At 35.5% G+C, this 27,824-nt stretch overlaps 1 protein-coding gene across 1 annotated transcript; it reads left to right on the top strand.

The window, feature by feature from the left end:
- LOC109845402 (probable fructokinase-6, chloroplastic) lies at positions 7-27,824 on the top strand. Its single transcript, XM_020414656.1, has 6 exons — positions 7-23; positions 18,639-18,851; positions 18,959-19,156; positions 19,294-19,431; positions 21,218-21,334; positions 27,544-27,824. The coding sequence occupies exons 2-6, from the start codon at positions 18,663-18,665 to the stop codon at positions 27,676-27,678; spliced, it is 777 nt and encodes a 258-aa protein (XP_020270245.1). The 5' UTR covers positions 7-23; positions 18,639-18,662; the 3' UTR covers positions 27,679-27,824.

Here is a 27,824-nt window from a genome sequence, read left to right as displayed (position 1 = left end):
GTTCATCGGCCTTTATTGGGAAGGTAATATTTGATACTGCATCATGATTGCCATAGTTTCCTGTTCGCATCTAGAGAGTACGCAAGATACGTTTGCAAAAGAAGTCTCTTTGTGTACTATTAAGTATTCTCTTTTAGGAAAATTTTTAAAAACCGTCCTATTTGGACATTTAATCCCAAAAACCAATCCATTTCACATTTATTTTCAAAAACCGACCTGGTTTCAGCCTTAGCGCCGAAACCAGGTCGGTTTTTGTGAAAAAACTTCACAGGACTTGAAGTTCCGCGAAGTTTAGCAGCTATTTTGATAAACTGCTAAACTTCACGGGACTTGAAGTCCCGTGAAGTTTGAAAGTTTAAAAAATCTTCACGGGACTTCAAGTCCCGTATAGTTGTTTTAGCTCATTCTCTAGAAAATCGCGACTCTGAAAAATGAGAACTGCAACTTCGCGGGACTTGAAGTCTCGTGAAGCTGCAGGATTTAAATACATGCACAACCTGTGCATTTTTTTATATATGCAACGTAATTATGAAAGCTACACATACAATCCAAAATAATACATGAAATTTTCGCCATGAATTAATCGATTTACATGAATCAAACAATATATACTGAATCAAACAATAATCACGAAAATACACCTGTGAACAATAATCGATCTCATATACACTGGATTATAATAGTATTCTTAAAATTCAGCCATGAATTAAACACGAAATAAACAATACTCACGAAGATCACATATATAAACAATAATTGATCCACAAAAGTATAGTATTTGAAAAATCATAAAAGTTACAAATTTTAACAAAATAAGATCACATACAACCCAAAATTCCTCCTCTCATTTCCCTCCCTCTCTTCCCCCTTCCCCTCGCTCTTCCCCACCCTCTGCGTTCCTACTGATGAGCCTCGATTATCTGAATATCTGGTTGTGTATGATGCTGAGAAGTACCGGCTCCATCAGCATGAGAAGTGTCTGCTCCATCGTCATCGTCACGTGGCCTACGTCATCGCGTGTACACTGAATTATAATAATATTCTTAAAATTCGGTCATGAATTAAACACGAATCAAACAATACTCACGAAGATCACATATATAAACAATAATTGATCCACAAAAGTATAGTATTTGAAAAATCATAAAAGTTATAAATTTTAACAAAATAAGATCACATACAACCCAAAATTTCTCCTCTCCTTCCCCTTCCTCTCTTCCCCCTTCCCCTCGCTCTTCCCCACCCCTGCGTTCCTACTGATGAGCCTCGATTATCTGAGTATCTGGTTGTGTATGATGTTGAGAAGTACCGGCTCCATCAGCATGAGAAGTGTTGGCTCCATCGTTATCGTCTCGTGGCCTACGTCATTGCGTGTACATTTGCCCAAATGACCGTGACCTGTCCTCACGGCCGCAAACTCGTCGACATGAGTCTTATGAAACACCTGTGCTATTATCTGCTTGATCCTGTTGAAGACTCCTAACGCCGCTGGATCTTGAACCTCAGGCATGTGCTCATCAATCTCAGCTTCAATGTTATCAAAAAGCACGGACCTGCAAATTAAATAATATATACACAATTTAGCAAATAACATCTTAATTAAAAAATTACAGTTTTAATTTAGCTTAGAAACTTACATAATTTCTTAGAATAACGATGTTCATGTGGCGACGGGAAATGTTATTGGAGTGCTCTTGGAATTTTTTCATCCTATCATATGAATGTAATCGATCACGCCCTCACACTAGGGATATGATATCTAATGCATGCAAAAAACCATGCCTAATTCTCTGTGTTTTCAATATCAACCACTGCAAACGCTAAAGGGAATAATCCGCCATCTGCGTTAACTCCGATTGCAACAAGCAAAACGTCTTTGTACTTATCGTATAAGTGGGTGCCATCAATGCTAAAAAGAGGACGATAATATCTGAAACCCTCAATACAAGGGCCAAGGTCAAAATACATCTGTGAACCGTCGTTCTCCGCTATCAACAGGGTTTGATGATACTTCATAGACAGTCCCCAGATTTTCTCTTTTGAGTGCTTCGAGATAATATGGTAAGATCCATAAGATTTGTCCCAATCCCCGAACATTTTTATCATCGCCTTCCTCCTAGCATTCTAATACTTGTTACATGATACATCCAATTTGGTTGCTTTATGTACTAAAAAATGAATAAATTTTGATCTTAGATCAAGATCCTCCCTTAGATTAGGTAAATCAATCGATATATAAAAGATGCGGACGCATGCTTGTTATTCATCTCAATCGATGATTGCTAACATGTGTGGAGTCCGTTGTAAGTCGTGATTTTAAATTTCCCGCCTACTCTTACATCCAAGCGTGAATTAAACTTCTAAGGACATTTCGCATTACCGTTGTGGTGTCCACCATTCTCTTCGTTTTCGTCATCTTTACGATAAAAACAAACCACATTATAGCTTGTTGAGTTATTTTTTGTTGGCCTAAACTTGATATTTTTTCAATGGCCCACAAACGAAGCGTATGGATCAATTTCTCCTTATTTTCAAATAGATCCCCCTTCTTGAATGAGAAGTCCTCGCCTGTTGTATCATTAACGATATTAGTGCTGATAGGAATACTTTCCATCGTGGAGTTATCAATCCATTCTTCTCTATGAAGTTCATCGGGCGACGGATCCTCTAACATGACATACTGATTATTAGTATAACACCCGTCAATGTGTTGGTTGTCCCCTTCATCACGATCAATCAAACACGTCATGCTATTAATTTGTAAGTCATCATCTTCATCACCATCCTCGGATTCGACACTTGTATTATCATCTAGATGGGCCGTGTTAGTATCGATATTAGAAGTGACTGCTCACGTATTCTGAATGTGTCTAACCTTTATCTTATTACGGAGATAAAAATCCAACGGAGTCAACTTCAAGGTGCTCCAATATGCGGGAGTATATTCCTTCGTGATTCACCGATTTGCCCAAATTTCTTTGATGTTTTTCAATAAATAATTTCACCGAACGCTTCTCGTCCGCTAACACTCCAATGAGACCCATATCATAGTCACTTGAGATTTGAATGTCGCTTGTTCTGTTCCCCCAACACTAACACTCCAATGAGACCCATATCATAGTCACTTGAGATTTGAATGTCGCTTGTTCTGTTCCCCCAACAGGATAATTACAAATAATATTGAGGTGATACTCACGTGAGTTGGTTAATGTAAGTTTGTGTAAGTCATTAACCAATTCATCGAAAGTAAACGGTTTTGATATAAACAATGGCTGACACCTCCTTCATAAACGAGCATATTATTTCCGAGATAATTAATCTTCCCATCATATGAACAAAGAATTACGATTCGATCGTTCATCGTTACCTATGAAGAGTAAAAAATTTAATATCAATATTAGAAACCCATAATTAGAAACCCATAATTTTAGATAGTAAATCTCTTAGATCGATATTAGTAAACCCCTAATTTTAACCAAATGTCAAACTTTAATTTACCCTCTAACTTCACGGTTACAAATGTCGATACTTTTCCCTCTAACTTCATACACAATATAATTTTTCTTCTCAAAATTCATAAATAATTCAAATTTATTTTAAAATCTGATTTTTTTACAAGTAATCACCAAGAATTGTGAGAATATATAAAAAATTAGTATTAAAAAGATTTTTTTTTTAAATTTTACCTTAATATTGACGATGCCCTAATTCCGGTGAACTCCGACGGTGACGACGACGGTGATGACCGGTGGTAGGGACGGCGTCGAGGTCGGTGGCGACGCTGGTGAGGTGAGGGGTTAGGGGCGGGGGTAAGGGTTGGGGTGAGGGGAGCAGTTTGAGGAGGAAGGGGGCTAGGGTTTTTGGAGAGGGGACGTTAGGACGAGTCACGGATCGCGTTTGCCTTATATAGGTAGAGTGAAACTCCACGGAACTTGAAGTCCCGTGGAGTTGCAGGGTCGTTTTTCCAGAGAATTGTTTCTCTGGAAATTCAGCCTCAAACTTCACGGGACTTCAAGTCTCGTGAATTTTTTTTAATTTTGAAACTACACAGAACTTGGAAGTCCCGTGAAGATTTTTTGAACTTTCAAACTTCATGGGACTTTAAGTCCCCTGAAGTTTAGCAGCTTATCAAAATAGCTGCTAAACTTTACGGGACATCAAGTCCCGTGAAATTTGTGAAGTTTTTTCAAAAAAACCGACCTGGTTTCAATGCTGAGACTGAAACCAGATCGATTTTTGAAAATAAAAGACAAATAGGTCTGTTTTTGGGTTTAAATGTCCAAATAGGACGTTTTTGAAAATTTGTCCTTCTCTTTTATTAGATAATGGACACATTACTTTATTGTTGTTTTCTGTAGATTACCATCTTGTTAGTGTTTTCTTCTTAATTATATCTCGAAGGTGGATCTTTCTGCGGCATCCGAAATTACAATTAAAGCCAAACAAATGAGCAAGATATAATCATAAAGAAAGATTGGTCTCTAGTCTATTTCTTCCTGCTAAGGCATAGACTATATTTCTTTCCTGGCCCTATTTGTAGCTTTGGTTTACCTCTCTGTTTCAATCCTACATTCGTGTTTCTAGGTGATTCATCCTTTTGACAATCTTCCATCAAATGTCGTTGGTTAGGTAACTTATGTCGCAGAATCTCATTGCTATAACGGTTATTAGAGCCCCTAATTGTCCTCTGCTATTTTGAAGCTTTAAGTCCTTATTTTTATTATTATCCATACCTATATATTACAAACAGTCCTATTATTAGCCATATTTTGGGTGGGACAAGACAATTTTTTTGGACATTCCTCATATACATATTGGACATTCTCAAAAGTGTCGTCAATTATAATATATGTTTTAAGTTAAACCACTTATAGGACATTTTTTATTCACATGTTTTACCCTTCCATTTAGTTCTTTCGTTAAAAGGACAACATATTTCCTCTACTGGGACTTCATTCTCAAATTTGCCCCTCCACTTTCTTTTTCTCAACCTAGTACCAGTACCAAACTTTAGTTATAAATTAAGTCCTATTTTAACATCCGTTAGACATAGGGTGTTAACTTTTCATTTATGACCATACTGCCCATAATGACATAAATCTCAGTACTTATCTAAATTTTAGATGTTGTATATTCTTGAAATTGAAAGCAACTGAGGAAAATGTTAGAAAATTAACCTCCTCTGAGATATCTATCTGTTTTTCCTTCATTTAGAAGTAAACACTATAACCAAATGTGGGTAATCTCTTGGATGATGGAAAACAAGGAGTAAACTACTTGAGAAAGCATTCGTGTCTTGAGCTCTCCATATGTTGGATATTCACATTTTTCAAATGTTCAATACCTGTTATAGATTAAGATTATTTAAGTCTCCTGGACCGGGAGATGATACTGCACCAGCAACATACTACAAATAAACTCAGACAAGTTAGTTTTGGATCATAAACAATCAATTATTAGCTAGAGTTATGTGGAGAATTATTCAATATATTCATAATCAAAATCTGAAGCAATAGAAATCGTATTTTTTTTCCTCTCAACATACTAATAGAAAGACTGATGCAAATTGGAAGTTGTACAAAAGTATTACCTTATTCTTCCTGAGGTAGTTATAAACATTGAACTATACTAACTTAATATAGGAATTAAAAGTAAGGATGGATGAAGGTTTCCCCCCCTTTTTGATGCCAATGAGATAGGTAAAAAATTCTTACTCGTACTTCACCAACTGTGAAGCCAAAATGATTTAGAAGATAAAAAATGATAGGCAGGTTGGTAGTACAAATGTGGATTGATGACAGGTGATAATATCCCATGATTTTGTTGTATAACTCTTCAGATGAGAAATTTTGTGGCAGAGTGATGGATTCGAACTTCCATGGACAACGTTATGGAGGTATAAAGATAAGAGTCCCACTAGGGGCACACCCTCAACCACACTCCCAACCACACCCCCACACTCTCTATAGTACTAGTGGGCCATGCATGGTATTTAAAAAAAATATCATACATGGCCCACTAGCACTATAGAGAGTGTGAGGGTGTGGTTGGAAGTGTGGTCGATGGTGTGCCCCCAGCATTATTTTAAAGATAAGAGGCATTGACAGTAAAAGAATCTTTTTTTTTTGTTGTGAGTGGAAATTTTTTTTCCTTAAGGGATCAGGAGTTCTTTTCTAAAAGAACGAAATTTTTAAGGAACACTGAGGAACCGAAGAGAATTAACAATAAAAGGAAAATGGTAGGTTTAAGGGTAGAATTGACAGTAAAAAGAAAATGATAGGCTTAGGTATAGAATTTTCCTTTTAATTTGTACTTAACAGGTCTTTAACAAAAGGTTAAAATAGAACTAAGTTTATATCTAGTAAGGTACAAAGACTAAGTTGAGAAAAAAGAGTGGGCCAATTTGCGAATGAAACCGTAGTGTAAGGACTAAATTGGTCCTTTAGCCTACTTCTTTCTGCATGTTGAATATTCATTTCTTTTATTTATACATTGTAAGTTCTTTTTTAGTGGAAAAGAGTCATGGTAGCTTGTACAAAACTATTATAAACTTCGATATTTTTCAATGTAAGGCAAGAGGTCGCATTGAATTTCTCCATGGACAATTAAAGGAACTAGCCTGATCCTTTTGCAAAGTCATAAAACTATACCGCAAATTACTATTTTAGCATACATGTTATTCTTACATTATTATTCAAAATATGTCTGAACTTGAATATCTATCGATGGTTGTTGGTAAAAAGCTTTTTTTTACCATTTATTATTCTAGCATCATGTCGCTGCATCCTGACGTATTGCTTTCCAAGGAATTGTCATGTTCTGTGTCCATGTCCATGTTGTGCATGGTTTTTATATTCACTCTGTTCCACCTTTGTTTCCTCCTTTTTTTTTGTCGTGCCTGTAGGTTTGCTTGATGTTGTTGTGCTTCCTTAGCACTACAAGTTAAATCTTAGATAATGTTTGACAACCTAGCTACTTATTTCAACTTATAAGGTAGTTTTTACTTAGGACAAATTTTCAATTTCGATCCATTTACAAAGTTATTTGCAAAAAACGACCCATATCCACTTTAATTGCCAAAATCGACCTAATTTCAGGCAACTGGTTGAAACTGGGTCGATTTTGGGGAAAAACTTCATGAAGTTTAAGCGCGTGATTAAACATCACGGGACTTCAAGTCCCGTGATGTTTAACGCGACTTCAAGTCCCGTGATGTTTAGTATCGTGCAAAACATCACAGGACTTAAAGTCCCATGATATTTCAGTTGGCATTTCCAGAGAGCAACGCTCTGGAAAGTCCGCCTATAACTCCATGAGACTTGAAGTCCCGTGAAGCTGCCGGTTTTAAAAAAGCTGTGCATGTTTTTTATATACACGACGTTTTTATAAATGATGAAATATACATGAATCAAACATGACCAACTATTTCACAATAATATACATGAAATGATTCGCCTCATTCACAGCAATATACATGAATCAAATCATACACACGAAAATCATATATATATTGAATATCAACAATATTTATAAAATTCAGCTATGAATCAAACAATACTCACGAAAATCACATATATAAACAATAATCGATCCACAAAATTAACATATTTGAACAAAATTAACATCTGTCGCCTACGATTGTTTGCCCAACAGGATTCGACACATGCTGAGAGAGCAAAAATTATCGTAACACATGATCCGAGACATGCATCTCCACAATCTCCAACATATCAATGAGACTCTGTTTCTCCACAAAGCAGCGCTATCTCGACAGATAGGTGTAAGAGTATGCATATCGAGCTCTGATGGTGAATAGGGGCTCCATTTGAACTGAAATTAGATAAACCTTTATCAGTATCTACAACAAAATTTAAATATTCATAATAAATTGAGTTTTATATTTACCTATAAGTGTTGGAGGCTATCAAGCTCATTTCGGTAAAACTCTATATTTCACGTCGCTGTTTTGTACTTAGCGTACTTCACGTTATACCTATTTGATACGAGTGTATCTTCTTCTTTACTTCCGGAACTTAGCGATCCTCATCAGGAGTGTGATGATAGATGATTCTCATTGTATCTTGAGAATAGAGACATGAAAGAAGTCGTCGGGGGTGGCAACGTCGAAGACTGCAAGAAAGAATAGGAAGAAGGTTGCTGGTTCTTCTACAGTCGATCGCGAATCAGCCACGGTCGACCACGAACGTGCACAAAGCTCAGGAGGAGCTGGATCTAAAGACGGTCGACTGCCGCGGTCGACCGCAAGATCCCGATCGATCGCCACGGTCGACCGCGTCATGACTATAATCAAAACTGCTCTTGGGTTTTGGTTCGGTCGACCGCGAATCATCCACGGTCGATCGCGATACTTTCGCGGTCGACCGTCACGGTCGACCGCGACGTAGTTTTGGGTATGGGCCTAGTTTCCTGCACTGTTTAGGATTTCTATTTGATATAAATAGAAACACGATTTCCTAGGGTAGACCAACCAGATTGGAATCAGAAAAGAGATCAGGGATGTTGTTCTTTGATTTAGAGAGATTGTGAGAGAGAGATTTGTAATCTATTAATTCTCATAATCTAGAGAAGGTATTTTCCTTCACCCAAATCAACTTTTTTGTGTGTTCTTCTGTTATTTTCTTCCTAACCCACTCTTGATAATTCCGCGATCAAGGGTGCTCGTACGACGACTCGTATCAAGTTGGTATCAGAGCGATCAGATCCTGCGAAGGGGGTATCCTGTGCATAGTCCTGACTCGATCGCAATTCAAGAAGGTAGGCGAGATCCTTATTTTATTGGAAGGAGTCCAGAAATCAAGGAAGAAGAATATGACTCAAGGTGATAGCTCAGCAATGCTAGATGCATTGGAGAAGCAGATGGAGACAATGGGTTTGACCCTCATACAGCTCGTCAATCTTGTCCAAGACAAAGGAAACAATGAGGAATTTTCTTCGAAAGGCAAGAAGAAACTTGTGGAGTCCGATAGAGAATGCGAGGATTCTGATTCAGATGAGGAGGCCCGTATTGTTAGGTTTGTTTCACACCAAAGGGGTAAGGATTCTTACCAGAATTTGAAGATAGACTTCAAAATGGAGATTTCTGTTTATGACGGGAGTGTCAACGTCGAGAAGCTTGATGATTGGATCGAGCGGATGAAGACCTAATTTACACTCTACGGATATTCATCTAAGGAGAAGCTTGTGTTCGCTACTCTGAAGCTTTCCGAACATGCCTTGACATGGTGAAAATCCTATTACAAACAGGAGAAGAAGACGGTGTCGTGGAACAAGTTCAAGGAACTACTCAGGAAACAGTTCTATCCGATAGGGTTCTTCGAAGAGCGTTGGTACAAGTGGTACGGATTGCGTCAACGGTTCAACCAGACTGTCCAAGAGTATATGACGGAATTCCAACATCAGGCGATGGTTCTTAACATTACGACAGAGAAATATTCTGTGTTTATGAAGTATATGGCAGGATTGAGTGATTACATCTGGAAGGAGATGAAGTTATTCACTGTCGAGACTATTGCAGGGACGAGTGTGAAGGCCACTGCCATTGAGTATAGGCAAAAGAAGGGCAACGAAACGAAAGGAGACTCCAAACAGACGGGAGGCGAGTCTAGTGGTTCCAAATATAAGGAGGAGAAGAAGGATGATCTAGGGAAAGCAGAACTGATTTGTAGTCATTGCGAGAAGACAATGCATGTTGCTGATCGGTGCTGGGAGAAGTATCATCATCTCAAGCCAAGAGGATTGAAGGAGGAGAAAAAGGCATATGTGATAGCTCAAGGTCCGAAAGAAGTCCTGGGGATGACAGAGCCCAACAACAACCTTAATCTTATGATAGGAAAACAGATCACGAAAGAGGACGAAGACCTCCGAGAGCAGCTCTTTGTGCTGAAGTTGCAAGTGAAGACCAGTTTGGTTGATGCCATTATTGATCCGGGCAGCGAGAAGAATTTGATATCCGAGACCTTGGTTCAGAAGCTAGGTCTAAAGACGGTCAAGCATCCGAAACCCTATCCATTGGGATGGATTCAGAAGGAGAGACTGAGTGGAGTTGATCAATGCACTGTCAGATTTGCGCTCCACGAGTCGTATATTGACGAGGTCACGTGCGACGTCGTTCCATTGGATGTTTGTCAGATTGTACCGGATAATCCGTACTTATAGGATAGATATGCGATCTATGAGAGGCAGGTTCAAAAATATACATTCACCAAAGACGGTGAAAAGTTCATATTTTGTTTGGCATCTCTTCCGAGGGAGACAAGCTTGGGGATGACGACGCAAGCGAAGAGGCTAGTGAATGCAAGCAAGAAGTTTGTTTCCCTGTGCATTAGACTTTCAGAAAAGCCATCGAAAGAGGATTGTATTTTGGAGCAAAAAGTGACTACGACGAGATGAGGAACTAAAGAATCGTTTTTGATCGGACGCCAAGGTCAGGTTCCTAGCAAAGCCAAGTGGTTCAACAGAGAAGGAAGGGCTCGCGAGTTCCCTCAACTTCAGTTCTAACTTGAACGGGACTTCAAGTTCCTAAAAGGGGGAGCCATGATACGGGTGTATCTTCTTCCTTTCTTCGAAAACTTAGCGATCCTCATCAGGAGTGTGAGGATAGATGATTCTCATGGTATCTTGAGAATAGAGACGTGGAAGAAGTCGTCGGGGGCGGCAATGTCAAAGACTACAGGAAAGAACAGGAAGAAGGCTGCTGGTTCTTCTGCGGTTGATCGCGAATCAGCCATGGTCGACCGCGAACGTGCACGAAGCTCAGGAGGAGCTGGATCTGAAGGCGTTCAACCGTCGCGGTCGATCGCAAGATCCTGGTCGACCGCCACGGTCGACCGCAAGATCCCGGTCGACCACCACGGTCGACCGCGTCATGACTGTAATCAAAACTGTTCTCGGGTTTTGGTTCGATCGACCGCGAATCATCCACGGTCGACCGTGATACTTTCGCGGTCGACCGCGACGTAGTTTTGGGCATGAGCCTAGTTTCCTGTACTGTTTAGGATTTCTATTTGATATAAATAGAAACACGACTTTCCTAGGGTAGACCAACCAAATTGGAATCAGAAAAGAGATCAGGAAGGTTGTTCTTTGATCTAGAGAGATTGTGAGAGAGAGATTTGTAATCTAGAAAAGAGATCAGGAAGGTTGTTCTTTGATCTAGAGAGATTGTGAGAGAGAGATTTGTAATCTATTAATTCTCATAATCTAGAGAGAGAGATTTGTAATCTATTAATTCTCATAATCTAGAGAAGGTATTTTCCTTCGCCCAAATCAACTTTTTTGTGTGTTCTTCTGTTATTTTCTTTGCAACCCACTCTTGATAATTCCGCGATCAATGGTGCTCGCACGACGACTCGTATCACTATTTGACATAATGAATATATGAGTACAAATTCAATATGAATAAAATTTATGCATAATTATACCTGTATGTCAAAGGAAATTGGCCCTGTAGATCGCGGTGCACAAGCAAAGTAGATCGTCCAATATGGATGCGTTCCCATGACTAAATCTGTATTAATATCATGCATCCTTTGAATTCTTCATTCTGTATTAAGGAGACCCTACCTAGTTCTTTATACAGGTATGCCAACACCGTACTACCCAATGACAGACTGCCGCATACACCAAAATCCTCTAGCAGTGGCAGCCATCATACATGCACAAGATTTTTGCTCGCATCAGGAAATAGCATGCACCCTATCATGTGTAATATATAAGCACAAACGTGATACTGAGGCGTCTCAACCGTGACATCAGCTGGTATATCTCTCATAAATGACGTACGAAGCAACGATAGCTTCTTTGCACCACTCATCAAGTCGGAAACCTGACCAATAAGCCTTTCACATACTTCGGCCCAATTATGATCATCGGTGCCCGTAACAACCGGGCCATCGATACGGAGCCCAAGTATGACGGCTACGTCCTGCAGTGTAATAGTACACTCTTCTATATGCATATAAAATGTGTTGTTCTTCGGCCTCCACCTCTCAATTAGTGCACTGATAAGAGACCAGTCAAGCCTAATATACCTCACCGCTGAACACTCCCTAAAACCGGCTTGAGCTAACTACTATAGTACTCTCTCATCCTCAATGACTCAGCCCGAATGACTTTGTGAATGGTTCACTATGGTGATTTCTGGTACGGGTTGCGTATTAATCAAAATTGATTAAATATATTGAGGAAAATTAAAATTAGCGCCAAAAAATAAAGAATATATATACACCAATTTTTACATGTCCCAAGCCAATATAGTGAACGATGATATGTATGAAGGTACAAAACATTGGGTTGCATCGGTCCCGGATCCATAATGGATGTATCTGAGATTAAAATATTAAAATATAATAAATTAGATTTTTCAGTTGAATGATTTAATCATATGTTATTCAAGATTCAAGATTTAAAGAAGAAGGTTATATATTACATAAACGAGAGTCACATGGAAATAAGGATTAAAATATAAAGGTTACATAATACAAAAAACCATTGTCACATGAGAATAAGGATTAAAATTAGAAGGTTACATATTATAAAAAACGATTGTCACATGGGAACAAGAATTAAAATTAATCAACGCCTAATCCTAGTTAGACAACTGCTTTTGTTGTGGCCCGGTTGATCGCATCTACTACACTTATTTTTCCTCCTAATTCCTTCTCGACCGTCATCCATATTATTTCTTATTCGTACGGAACGAGGTTGCTCAGTTGATCTTTTATACAAAGGAGGTAATATCGTGGCCCGTCTTGTGTCAAATATCGACTATCATATGGTGGACGAAAACACTCTTTATACGTTTGTTGATAGTTGTATGTTGAATATTAATCTGCGACGAATGTATAATGTGAAATCCTCGCACCACGCAGTAGATCAGAGCTAGCTGCGGTAACATGGGAACAAGGCATTATAATTACGGTACATTGCATGTGCATGTACAAGCGTGATCCACTAGCATATTAACTTTGTAAGAGTGACTTTCTTTATGTGATATTCCCTCAATGACCTCCCATTCATTAAAACGCATCAGCTCTGAAGAGATATTTGCACCAAGTGTGCAACGTCTGAGAAAGAATTTATTAAGTTTGTAAAATATTTTTGTAAATATTGACTGTATTGGCATACCGCATGCTCCCCTAAGCACACTATTGAAACTCTCAGAAACGTTCGTGGTCATCATACAAAACCGTTTTTCGTCATCTACACATAAAACCCACTTATCAATATTGTGCGGACCCAAAATTAGTTTCGATCCGATCATGGGAAACTCTTGAAATGAACTTAATCCTCTCCCGTAGTTACTGATAAACTAATTTTTCCGTTGTACAACCAACTTGTCAAAGAAGATCTTGAAGCTGCAATTGTCCATGCTTCCTCTTGAAGTTATCCCTAATATGTCGCAAGCAATAGCGATGTTGATGTGGCGACGGAAAATAACGTTGTAGTGCTATTAGAATTCTTTTTATCCTATCAGATATGAATGTAATCGACTGCGCTCCCACACTAGGGATATGATATCTAATGAATGCAAAAAACCATGCCTAATTTTTCGTATATTCAACATTAACAACTGCAAACGCCAAAGGAAATAACCGTCATCTGTGTCTATTCCAGTTACAACAAGCAAAACGTCTTTATATTTACCGTACAAGTGGGTGCCGTCAATGCTAAGAAGATGATGATAATATCTAAAACCCTCAATGCAAGGCCTAAAAGCCCAAAAGCCCAAAAGCCCAAAATACACTTGTGAACCGTCGTTCTCCGCCATCAACATGGTCTGATGATACTTCATACACTATCCCCAAATTTTTTCTTTTAAGTGCGTCAAGATAATGTGGTAAGGTCTCATAAAATTTGTCCCAATTCACGAATATTTTTATTATCGCCTTCCTCCGAGCATTCCAATACTTATTGTAAGATACATCCAAGTTAGTTGCTTTATGTACTAAAAGACGAATATCTTTTGGCCTTAGATTAAGATCCTCCCTTAGATTAGGCATAATCAATCGATATATGAAAGAGGCGGAGGCGTGCTTATGATTCATCTTTAATTAAGGATTGCTACATGTGTAAAGTCCGTTGTAGTGTGTGATTTTAAATTGCCGCCTACTTTTACACCCAAGTGTGAATTAAGCTTCCAAGGACATTTTGCATTGTCGTCATGGTGCTCACCACTATCTTCTTCTCCGCCATCTTTGCGGTAAAAAAAACTACATTATACCCTGTTGCATTGCTTTTTATTTGTCTAAACTTGATATTTTTTTGGATGACCCACAAACAAAGCGCATGAATCAATTTCTCCTTGCTTTTAAGTAGATTGTCCTTTTTGAATGAGAAGTCCTTGCCTTGTGTATCATCAACAATATTAGTGCCAATAGGAATACTTTTTATCGTGAAGTTATCAATCTATTCTTCTCCATGAAGTTCATTGGGTGGCGGATCCTCTAACACGACATACTCATTGTTAGTATAGCATCCGTCAATATATTGGTTGTCTCCTTCATCATGATCTATCAAACATGTCATGCTATTGATTTGTAAGCCATCCTCTTCATCATCATCCTCAGATTCAACACTTGCATTATCATCTTCTATCGCCACTCCTATGGAAGGCATTGGATCTTTATGGGGAGCATTAGCATTGAATGCATTTGAAGTGCCCACAAGCGAATGACTGCTCAAGTATTGTTACTGTATCCATCCTACATCTTGTTGCGGAGATAAAAAGTCAGTGGAGTCAACTTTAAGGTCATCCAACATGCAGGAGTATATTTCGTCGTGATTCACCGATTTGCCCAAATTTTTGTGATGCTTTTCAATAAATAATTCTACCGAACGCTTCTCGTCATGTAATATTTTAATAAGACCCATATCGTAGTCAATTGAAATTTGAATGCCGCTTGTTCTGTTCCTCGCAACAGGATAATTGCAAATAATGTTGAGGTGATACTCACGTGAGTTGGTTAATGTAAGTTTGTGCAAGTCATTAATCAATTCATCGAAAGTACACGATTTTGATATAAACAACGACTTCGTCACATCTCGTCATACACGGGCATATTATTTTCGAGATAGTTAATCTTTCCACTATATAAATAAAAAATTACGATTCGATCGTTCATCGTTACATCTGAAAAGTAAAAAAATCAATATCAATATTACATGAAAAAAATATAGAAATTGTTATTTATCATTAAATCTTCTTATATCAATTTTAGACATCCATAATTTTAACAAAATGTCAAACCTTTATAATAACACTAACTTTTATAATTTTTAATAATTTCCCCTCTACCTTCGTACACAAAATTATTTAATTTTTCTTCACAAAATTTATAAACAATTCAAACTTTATTTTAAAATCTAAATTTATACAAGTAATCAGCATGAAATAGTGAGAATATATAAATAATAAGATTTTTTTAAAGATTTTACCTAAAATTTATCGATGCTCTAATTTTCGGTGAACTCCGGTAGTGACGGGTGGCGAGATCAATCAACGACGGTGATGAAGATCCTCCCTAAGAGGCGGTAGGCTCGGCGGCGACAGCGGTGACAGTGGAGGGTGGCGGGAGAAAGGGCTAGGGTTTGGGAACAAAGGATAAGAGGGTCGCGTGGGTGAGAACAGCTGAAGATCGCGAGTGGGGTCCTGAGCCTTTTATAGGCTCTGTCAAACTCCATGGGACTTGAAGTCCTGTGGAGTTGTAGGGACAATTTTCCAAAGAGCGGAGCTCTCTGAAAAACTGACTGAGACTTCACGGACTTAAAGTCCCGTGAAGTTCAATGTGAACTAAAAGTTCATGGGACTTCAAGTCCCGTGATCTTATATGGATGGTTGAGAGGAGGATTAGCGGAGGACTAAACTTCACGGGATTTGAAATCCCGTGAAGTTTCGGATGATTTTTTTTCAAAATCGACTCAGTTGGTTGAAACTAGGTCAATTTTGAAAAATAAGTACAAAACGGGTCGGTTTTTGCAATTAAGTTTGCAAATAGGACGGTTTTGAAAATTTGTCCTTTTACTTATAAGTGTCAAGTTACATATTTGGTTAATGTTTACTTTTTTTACTTTATCTCTTTCTTGTAAGTAAAAAAATAAGTTGATATTTCCAAACTTATTTTTGTTACTTATAAGGAATTTTACTTATCAAGATTTTGAAGAAACGAGTTAAGCAAAAATTTCTTGGATTTTGAGGGGCTAATTTAAATTACAAAAGATGGATGTCTAAGATGAATTGGTAGTAGGAAAAGATAAAATAAAGATATGAGTGGCTAGATCAGATTTACACACAATATCTACTAGCAAATCAAATGTCCCAAACTAGCAAATATCTTATCTAATATCATAAAACAGTTTTGAGTAAATATGACAAGAAGAATGTTATTGTAATCACAATATTCTAATTAATTTGACATTTGATTTATAAAATATGTCTTAATTAAATATTTGATAATTATGAAACAATTTATTATATATTAATTAGTTAATTAATTAATAATTAATTTTATTAATAATATTTATTTGGTTAATGTGAAATTAATTAGTTAGTCTCAATATTAGCTATTAATAAAAATAAATAATGTTTTGTCAAAGTAATTATAATAATAAATAATGGGATATATAAAATACATTCTAATTGAGTATTTTTCTTGTTATGTAATAATTTATTTTGTATCAATTAATGAATTAATTATTATTTTTAATTACAATAAGTATTTCTTAATATAAATTACATAAGTAATCTCAATACTAGTCAATAATGACAACAAATAATGTGGCATGTAAAATATATTTAATTAAATATTTTTAATTTGGTAATAATTAATTGTGTTAATTAGTTAAAATTTTCATTAATATTAATAGTTATTTTCCATTAAAATTATATTAATAAAGTCACCAACAATTGGGTTCAATAATGTGTCCATTTTGGTCATTTTGACAGTTAGTAGAACCTTATAAGTTATTGGTTTATCGAACATATAACTATACACAAACCCTTCTAAGTTACTGGCTTTACCAAACATTTTACTTACTTTCTTACATCCTTATAAGTCATAAGTAACTAATGAGGTTTCACAGAATAAGGAGTTGACAAACATGCTCTTATAAGGGTGTATATGTTGCTTACCTATCTTTTACTGATAACATTTTGAGTTGGTTTTAGCACTAAATCAAATATTGATTCTATCTTTTGTATCTTTTCTGTAAGTTGGTTTTGAGTCTTTTGTTTCCTATTCCACATGCTATTCACTATCTCCTGTCTCCTGTTTTCCTTTCTTCACATTGTTAGGTATACTTCATGTTATCATGCTTCCATAAGCTGCATCGTCATCCTATAGCGGTGTTTATACTTTTGTTGGCAGTTCTCTTTCTTATAGTGCTAATAGGAATTCCATATAATCCATGGCTAAGTGAAAAGGAAAGGGGAAGTAGTCTAATGTGAAAAACCTCAGGAAAGAAATAATTTACAAAAGTGAAAGAAGATGCAGATAACCATAGTGATTACAAGAAAGCTGAAAGTCTAATCTGTTACAAGGTACAATAAGAAAGTTTTGCAAGTTTCTCGCAAGAACATTAATACCTCCTCACACAAGTAACGCCAATGTTCATGTTCGACTGAAAAACAACTTGGGGCTAGTAAAAACTATTTTAAAAAATGATCCAGAGACAAATACTAGATAGAATCTGAAGATCAAAACAATTTTATGGAACTTAACACGAAAAAATTCAATTGTAGCAACATATGATTTACTCCTAAAATAGGGAGTCAAGTTACTCATAATTTAGTTTGTTTATAACTATAAGCAAGCTTGACTTTGACTGTTGTTATAGTAGCTTCCATCAAACTCATACAACCATTTGTGCTTGATGAAAGAAGCTCTTTGTGTTCCATGGTTGATATTTTTAAGATCTGAGTTTCACTATGTACTCCAAGATAGTAAAAAGCCAAGAGCCCTATTCATATTTCAAGCGGTCGCTTACTCCAGTTACCATCATCACTTGAGAAGAATAAGCAGAAATCTGTGAATGAAACCTACCATGGTTGATGGGAGAAAGTTCACTGTGCGACTTCCTATTTTGAAGTCTAACTTGTTTTCTGCAAATCATATTAGGTCACCTTAGAACTATGACAAAATCCACGACAGATACATTGCGTAAGCTCACAGGGTGCAGAAGTGCATAACTTGACTTTCTTATATTCTTCGGATCAAGGGAAGAAGCCAGGAGTGATCTTTGCCTTGTGTTTCTTGTAGGAGATACCCTGGAATTCCTTTGACAAATTTTTGTTGGGAAGTTTCACATATACCTTCAGTCTTAGTATATGCAATTTCTTTTTACAGAGGAATCAAAAAGTCTTTTATGTTCAGGATGCTTTTTTTTTCCCATTTCTTGTACTAGGTACATGCACTTATCACAAAATGTTCCTTTTTCATTCTTATATGAGGTTGTATAACATGACTTTCAATTTTCTGAAACCCTTCTTTTAAAAATTTCCCCCTTATCTTTGCAATTTTGGTGGGTTGTGCATACTTGTTTGTTTTTGATTTTTTGGGAGAGGGGCGGGATTGGGAAATGATCAAATCTGAAACCCTCGTTCATTCAATTGACATTTACAGGTTGGTGAAGATGAGTTTGGATACATGTTGGCTGATATACTGAAGGAAAATAATGTGAATAACCAAGGAATACGTTTTGATCCTGGTGCTAGAACAGCTTTGGCTTTTGTCACGTTGAAAAGTGACGGTGAGCGTGAATTCATGTTTTATCGTAATCCCAGTGCTGATATGTTGCTTCAAGAAGAAGAGCTTGACCTTGATATCATAAAGAAGGTACTCATGTAGTGGAAATAATGAATTTCAGGCTTAATCAGAGAAATATATGATCTACATTTGTAGTTTTTAATGCACCATAACTTAGTTTCTAACACCTATGCCAGGCAAAAATCTTTCACTATGGATCTATAAGTCTTATCACAGAACCATGTAAATCAGCACATATTGCAGCAGCTAAAGCTGCTAGGGATGCTGGAGCTCTCCTATCTTATGATCCGAATCTTCGACTTCCACTATGGCCATCTGCTGAGAGTGCTAGAGAAGGAATCTTAAGCATATGGGATTTCGCTGATATAATCAAGGTAGCTATCTGTCTTATGAATTTTACCACATCCCATTTAGCATTTTGAATTTTTTTCTTCCTTGTATGTGATGACTTTAATGGCTTAGACGCTAGAAAATGGGATTGTTTTTCTGACTATACGCAAATGTAACACAGATAAGTGAAGAAGAAATCACCTTTTTAACTAAAGGTGAAGATCCGTATGATGACAATGTAGTCCGTAAACTTTTCCACCCAAACCTGAAATTGCTCCTTGTCACTGAGGGCCCAGATGGCTGCAGATATTATTCTAAGGTATACTTTTATTTCACCTACTCTCTTAAGAAGATCTAATTCAAAATTTCGTTAATGCATAACTTGTAATAGTTTTATGCACTGCTTTTTTAATAATATTATTGAGTTGCATCATCTGTGTAGATACGATCGTACACTTGAACTATACATTTTCAACATTGAAGTTTCTGCTTTTTGTACTTTCTTTTGCTTTCCTTTTTTTACACGCTTTCCTAGAATATTGCACAGATTTAAACCCACTCCTTACTTCAGTCTGATTGGGTCTATATATCATTTTGGATCATTTATTGTTGTTTGAAAGAGGTGATAACTGAAACTTGAACGTAGTATTTTCAACAAACTCATTTCAAGCATTTAGCTTGCACCCACATCTATGGAATATGCCATGTCCTTTCAGTTTTTTGCAAGGTCTCTGTGTTGGATATTTTAAGACACCCACATACTTGAGGCCCATATCCATGTTATGTAATATTGTAAGTTTTACCACAGTGATTGTTGATTTAGAATCAACTTATTAGGTGCACTCACATAACTATGTCCTACATGATAAGATGCATTTCTACCAAACGTAAATCCAGCATATCCAAAAACATGGGATTGTGTAAACCAATTTGTAAAGCACATGAATTGAAATAGACAACAATCAATCTCGATATGGTGATTGGGGCAACAAATAATGATTAGGAAAGCAATAATGATGATGCCTCACATTGGGACAACATGATTGTGGTTGGTGAAACAGATGGAATTGAGATCACAACATCAGAACTAATGCTAGTAAGTTCAAGAGTAGGTTAAAACCCTGATTACTTCATAGATTGATCAGACATTATAATGGGAATTGGGAAGGAGTTGCCTGAGGACAAAAAGCTCAAGTTTTTTATCCTAAAATTAAGTACAAATCTGAGTATGGATAAATTTTGGAGATGAAATCTAGTATCATATCCACTAAAACGAAATAAGGACATGAGCATTGATGATTTCTAGTATGATGGATATGCATATTAAGCCTATTGATGCAAACAATTATCATAATAAAAAAAGTCAATAATTTGGAGAAACCAGAAGCGACAAGGTCGTAAAGATTAAGTGAATCAAAATTGTGTTATTAGACGACTTAGGTTGTCTAATGGCATGTGGTCATTGTCTAAAAACTAATAGATTTAGAAATGGGGGTATATATCTAAGATCAGATAATTCATATTCATGTCTCTTTCTGCAAAAGAAAATTTAATTATCCATTATTGAATTTGCATGGTTAGGATACTTTTATATTATATTGATATCCACGAGGATATGGATGTGGAATTTATTCAGATTATCTGAATCCGTTTACATCCTTACTTATAACTGATGGTTATAGTTGCCTAAAATTTAAGGCTTAAGCTGATTATATACATGGATCACTTATTACCCTCTTTAAAAGCTCATAAATACTGAATTATCTAATAAGTATTAATTCTAACCTGAGAAATCAGCCATTTTAAAAGCTCATAAATACTGAATTATCTAATAAGTATTAATTCTAACCTGAGAAATCAGCCATTATTTCGCTTGTTCTTGTCCAAGTAGATCTGAAACTCTAAGTATTAATTCTAACCTGAGAAATCAGCCATTATTTCGCTTGTTCTTGTCCAAGTAGATCTGAAACTCATGAAACTAATTCTCTTTTCCCCCCCAGTATTAAGGAGCAAGTTCATTTCATGTACAACTGTTTTTTTTTCTTTTTTCCCCTCCTCTTTGACCCCCTTCTTCGCCTGAGCATTTATGTCTTTCACCATTACAGGAATTCCATGGGAGGGTAAGTGGTGTAAAGGTGGATCAAGTAGACACAACTGGTGCTGGTGATGCTTTTGTTGCCGGAATATTATCTCAGTTAGCTGCTGATATTTCCTTGCTTCAGGTAAACTTTCAGGGATTCTTGCAAACAAGTTTATAGCAATGTTTTGCTATTGTACAATTCTTTTCTTAAGATCTTTGAAATTTGCAATATCTGTTTTCTGTATTCTTCATGCTAATAGTTGAAGATTCACAACAAAAAATCTCTGACATATTTGTCCTGTTCAGAATACTTAATTTAGTTAGTAGGTTGAAGCAGAGATATCTGGGGGCTTTACCAACTGACATATATTTAGGGACAAATTTTTGAAATCAACCTTTTTGAGATTTTAATCAGCAAAAACGACATTCTTATAAATTAATTAGCAAAACCGACCATTTTCAAATGAAAATGGTCTGTTTTGCGAAGTGCACGGGACTACTAGTCCCGTGCACTTCGTTTTAATAGACCGACCCCTGTTCCCGTGACTGACCCCCTCCCTTCATGCCTCCCCTTTCCAAAAAAATTGTAGACCCCGCTCCCATTATTGAACTCCCCTTCATAGAAATCTCCATTACTCTAGAACTCCACTCCTTCCTTCACAAGCTCAGATTTTGAGCACAACCCATTTGTCAAAATCCTCTCTTCCTCGTCCCCAATGAACCATTGGACCAACTGAGCCGATTTGAGTCGGTGCCCGAAGAGGAAAGACCTGGTTTGGGTTCGGGTGAGTTTGGGATTGAGAGAGGAGAGGGTGTGGATGAAGAGGAGAGAGAGGAGAGAGGGTGGGTGAGGGTTTGGGTTCGGGGGGTTTCGGGTCTTTTTGTGTCTTCGGGGATTTGATGATGATGATGTTGTTGTCCATTGAGAGAGGAGAGGGTGTGGGTGGATGAGCGGAGGAGGGAGGAGGGTGTGCGGGTGAGTTTGGGATTTTGGGTTTTGTACATTGATTTTTTTCCCCTAGCGAGAGAAAGAGAGCATCATCTCATTTGAATTGATTGAAGAAGGGGGAGACAGGGAGGAGAGAGGTCAAAAGTGTTCCAACAACGGGCGATGACAAAAGGGCTGGGAATTAAGAACGAAGTGTACGGGACTACTAGTCCCGTACACTTCGTAAAACCACCTACTCTCACTGCAAAACCGACCCTTTTCATCTCTTTTCAGATGAAAAGGGTCGGTTTTGCTAATTAATTTATGAGGAGGTCGTTTTTGCTGATTAAAATCTTTAAAAGGTTGATTTCAAAAATTTGTCCTATATTTAGCTTCGTATACATCTCATGTGTTGGGGAGAAATTGGGTGCAATCTAGAGTTAATGGGCCTTAGGCAGAAGCTATGAATCAATTTTAAATCAAAAGCTATAGTTGTTAGGTATTGACCCAAACTCCTATTTAAACTCATCATTCTTTCTTATCTTATTTGATGTGAGACTGTATCACATATTAATCACCCCAACACCTCCCCTTTAATTTGCGAGTACAGTTCAATTCAACTATAATTTAATCTTCTACAGGATTCACTAACTTTTGCACTATTTCACTCTTGGGTTAACCAATTTACTTATTCTTGTATCACTTCACTCGTAGGCTAACTAGACCATGCATTTAGCACATGGTTATCAAACATCCATATGATCTTCACTTCACTCATGATGATTAACTAGACTATATCACTCCTACGAGCATCTGTTGACTCCCGACACCTTTGGGCTTCACATTGGACTTCATCTTTTCTCCTTTTTCCCCTTTCTCTCTCTTTTTTATAAAATTACTTGGACCATGACCTTAGCTCTGATACCATGTAATCAAAAAGTAACTAGAGAGGATGATTTTACTTGGACCATGACCTTAGCTCTGATACCATGTAATCAAAAAGTAACTAGAGAGGATGATTTGTCCCTCTACTCACAAGTCTTATTAATAGTATTAGGATTACAAATAATTTGACTCTAATCAATGTGGGGCTAAACTAAATATAGGAAACTAACTAACAGGAAAGCTCAACATCACGCATGCTAAATGACCATCACTAAACAGGATAGTGCTATTGATGAATTTCTAACTACATATGCTTTATTTAGGACATGAACATTCTCAAGTATGCTTTGCTGGTTTTACTGCACCAGCTGACAGTATAATATCACATAAATGTCTTCCTCGACTGACACAACTAAGACAAACCTATAAAAGTATGTTACAGAAAAAAATATTGCTGTGTTGGAGGAATTCAAAAAGAAAAAGAATATTTTCTTGGAATTATCGTGCGCACATATTTAAGGTACTCTCTCCAAAGCGATGGAAGTGTGATATTGTTAGTAATCCACTGATTGGAGTGATTGAATTCGCAATTAAACGATCTGTAATTTGATTAATGCAGAAAGTAAGATATTGATATAATTGTGAGCTGTTATGAACATAGGCCTAGATAACTTTAATATGTGAAAAGTTCTATTCATTCGAAACCGTTAAAATTGATACGAGTGGATGAAGGGTCAAACAACGACGGGTTCACCCCAAACTTGGTGTGTTGGGGTTTTAAAATATGTAGATCAAGTTTAACGGAACGGATCATCCACAATATAGCTCACTTATGTGATTTTAGGCCGCGTCCTTAGATGATTATTTAAAGCGTCGCCTTAGGAACACTTTTCCCATATATATTATAGTTTAAATTGAAATATAAATCTAAATAAAATTATTAAATATTAAATTTACAAATGTCTACAAAATAAAGAGCGTATATGCAAAAACCAAATAAATTTATAAGACAAATAATGCCTACTCTAAAGGTCGAACTCAGGAACAACGTAGACCTACAAATGTACATAATGTGGATGTGATATTTACAAAATTCACCAAATAAATTAAAGAGACAAAAGTCAATCTCAAAAATTATAAAAAAGAAAAATTAAGGAAAATAAATATCATACTCCCCTTAAAAGCACGAGTTCGGCAAAAGCTTTCCATAGTTAAAATTACTCTGTACTATTTTAAATATTTAATTTAAATTATAATCTATCTTAATCATACTTGTATCCTATACTAATACCCCATGAACTATCTATACTTCAACAATTTAAATAAGATTAATAAAATATATGAAATAGCTCAATAGTATCAGTTTATTACATGAAGCATTACAAAAAAAATAAAAAAGTTTTAAAAATTAGACAAAATACTCTCGAATGTTTAAAATTACACAAAATAAAAAGCTAAAAATTTAGAACTTGGCAAAGAAAAGAGCAATTGTAGAAGACTAAATTATAAAAAACTAATAAATGACTATAATATAATAACTTAACGTTAATTGATTATAATCTCTAATGGTAATAATATTTATAGAGTAAAAAATTATAAAGATTTGTGCATGGAGAACTATTAGAAAATTTAAAGATATCCTTCAAAAGAATTAAGAGGTTTTCATTTCAAATAGAATTCGAAACGTCCATGAATCAATTCAATTATCACTAACATAAGTTATATTTATCAAAGAAACATTGACTGAATAGCCCTTGAAGAATATATTGAACAACTTTGTTTCAATCAAAGAAATATTCTTTATGGAAGATAAAAAAAATTAATATGTCATGACTCTGTGTAAGCAAAAAATATAAAATCGTCCTTTTTTATTCTTATATAGTATCATGACCCTGCATGTGACTTTATTTAGGGGTATGACTACTAACAAATGATCAATTCTTAAAGACATGATCAAGATGTAATAACACTATTAGAATTCAAGATCTCTAAATATGAAGGTATTATATTTCATTACTAAAATTCTTATTAAAGGCCACTAAATATAAAATTCACCTTATATCTATCTCAAATTTATAGAGAAGATATGCATGTCATCGTAAATTACGTGAATAATATATATCAATCCAAAGATACAACTTACTAAAGAAATAAGAGAATAGTAAATAAACCAAGCAAACATCCATATAACGTTGTAAAAAAAATATATTTTAAAGCTAATATGCAGCGCTCTTTTAGAGTAAGCTGTCAAGACAAAAACATCTCCATTAAGACTCTTTATAAATGTAGGAGCGATTCAAATTTACTAATATATACAACCATTATAATATTTGAAAGATGTATGATCTTAGAAAACCTACTCTAAAATTCATACAATTAAACCTAAGAATAATTTATCAATATACAGACACACCATCGCACCTTTAAGGCAACGATAACTACCATTTATAATATAGTTGAGCAGTAATTCTATGTTTACAAAGGCTACAACAAGAAATTGGAAAGAGATGTTGATAATAAGTGTCCAAATGATAAATATTAAAGAATCGTTGATGATGTAGTACCAATATTAAGTGATATCCCTTCTTCATGAAATAAATATATCAAAATTAAATATTAATATTATAATCTAAAGCAAATTGATAATAAAAAATGTAATGTATTTAGTTCAGATCCTCATGGAAAATGACACAGAAAGAGCAAATGTAATATTATGACACATCAGAAATTATTATTGGATGCACAACAGAATAATTCATTACAGAGAAAAAAGAGGTAGCTCGTAACCTTATTTAAGTAATAAATTAAAAGCATAAAAAAGTTTATATATATGAAATTAACATTTATTCTTATTAAAATAGAAAAAAAATCAAAATCCGTATTGACAGAAGTTTGTGTTGAATATAAGAAATATATTCAACTTTTTTGTGAATTTAGATGAGAAGACAAAAGATGAATAAGCCAAAGGAAAGATAACATGCTCCAGTCTCATATCACAATCAATGTAGATGATAAAGACACTCCAAAATTGCCCAGGAAAAAGATAAAGATGAAGAATGATTGATCTCGACTCAATAAAAAATAAAATAGAAGCAACAAAAGATAATATTTTGTGAATTGTTATGGAATGATTTTATTTTTTTAGTAAAATTAAGAATCTTTAGAAGAGATTTTCATAAACTATTTTTAGTGCTTTCATATGCATATATGAATGCTTTTATCATATAAAAGTGTACTAGAGTTAGCATTAATCTTTAGTTTATGATTTTTTATTAACTATTTTCTATTATTTTAGCCCACTTTAAATCAATCATCTTAGCTTGTTGGTTTTATTACTCATCTTCCTTTTATAATATTTTTTTAAGTGTTTTCACTTTCATAACACTATACTTCCTCAGGTCAAGCTCGGTTTCATACCAATTCAAATGAAATAAACATTTAAATTGGCTTTAGATTATATTTATCTCCTGATAATTCAACTATCAACATAAAAATTTAAACTGGGTGTAGCCTATTCAAACAAACATCAAAGAAATAAATAATCAAAGTGTAATCGAGGAACAAATTTTAGTAAGAAAATAAACTAAAAATACTTAAATCAAAGTGTATTATATATGTGAATATGTGATACTTGTATATATAATATATACTTATATGTAAGTATATACTTATAATATATATATATATATATATGTTAATCTGTGATACTTGTATAAGTTTTCTTTACAAAGTTTTGCCCTTTTTTGACCAAAAAAAAAAAAAGAGCAAAAAATCTGGCCCGGGTCCTAGTTTTGGTCAGGGCCTTTTGCTTGGCCCGACCCTAGATTTTTAGGCTGGCTCAAATGGACACTCCTAGAATTATGTGACAATGACTTAAAGTTTCCATGGTTTTACTGGAAAAAATACTAAATTGCCATGTAAGTTGATGGCAAAAAGTTTCTTCAGCTGAGTTTCAGGAGAAAAAGTCCTGATAAAATAAGGTTTTTCTTTCATAGAAACCCCCTTTAAAATATGGTCAGCTTTTAGAAATCACGTTTTATTTTCAATTTATACATAAACCATCTTAAAGTGTTTTTTCTTGCAATCAACCACCTGGACCCACTTTTTAGATAATTTTTTTGATAACCCCACCTAACCTTAATTAAGGACTATCTCTCTAATATATTTGGTATATGACAACTAATAGTTACAGGAATACTGAAAAAACATGACTTCAAAGTAGGTCTAAGTGGTTGATTGCAAACAAAAAAAACTTCAAAGATGGTTTATATATAAATACAAAATCAGAGGTGGTTTCTATAGAATGACTATATTTTAAAGGTTGTTTCTATGAAATAACCTAAAATAAAAAGTTTAGAGGATACAAGTGGTCACCAACGTAGGGATTTGTTTTCAATTAACCCAAGTGATTTGTAGCGAACTTGTTGACACATGTACTCATTAATTTATGTGTGAGGCATGGTAAATATTTGCTGCAAGTTATGCTCTGGCTTGTTCTATGTTGTAGACTGATCTTCTCTTGTTCAATGCTAAAACAGGATGAAGGTCGACTTAGAGATGCTCTCAAGTTTGCAAATGCATGTGGAGCATTGACAGTAATGGGGAGAGGAGCTATCCCAGCTTTGCCAACTAGACAAGCCGTGCTCGATGCTTTGGTTAATATAGTTGTTTAGATGAGCTGATGTTGCATTCTATTATTTTTCTTTGAGATTTCTGCACGATTGAACTGTTGCAAGTAATGTCTTGTTTTTTGTTTCTCGATGAAAGATAAAATTATGTATTAAGGACCGTAAAATTATTGACACTGCTAGAGATCCCA

The sequence above is a fragment of the Asparagus officinalis genome, chromosome 6 (assembly GCF_001876935.1).
Source record: "Asparagus officinalis chromosome 6, Aspof.V1, whole genome shotgun sequence".
Lineage (NCBI taxonomy): Eukaryota > Viridiplantae > Streptophyta > Magnoliopsida > Asparagales > Asparagaceae > Asparagus > Asparagus officinalis.
The sequence above is the reverse complement of the archived record's forward strand: the minus strand, read 5'-3'. Positions and strand labels throughout refer to the sequence as shown.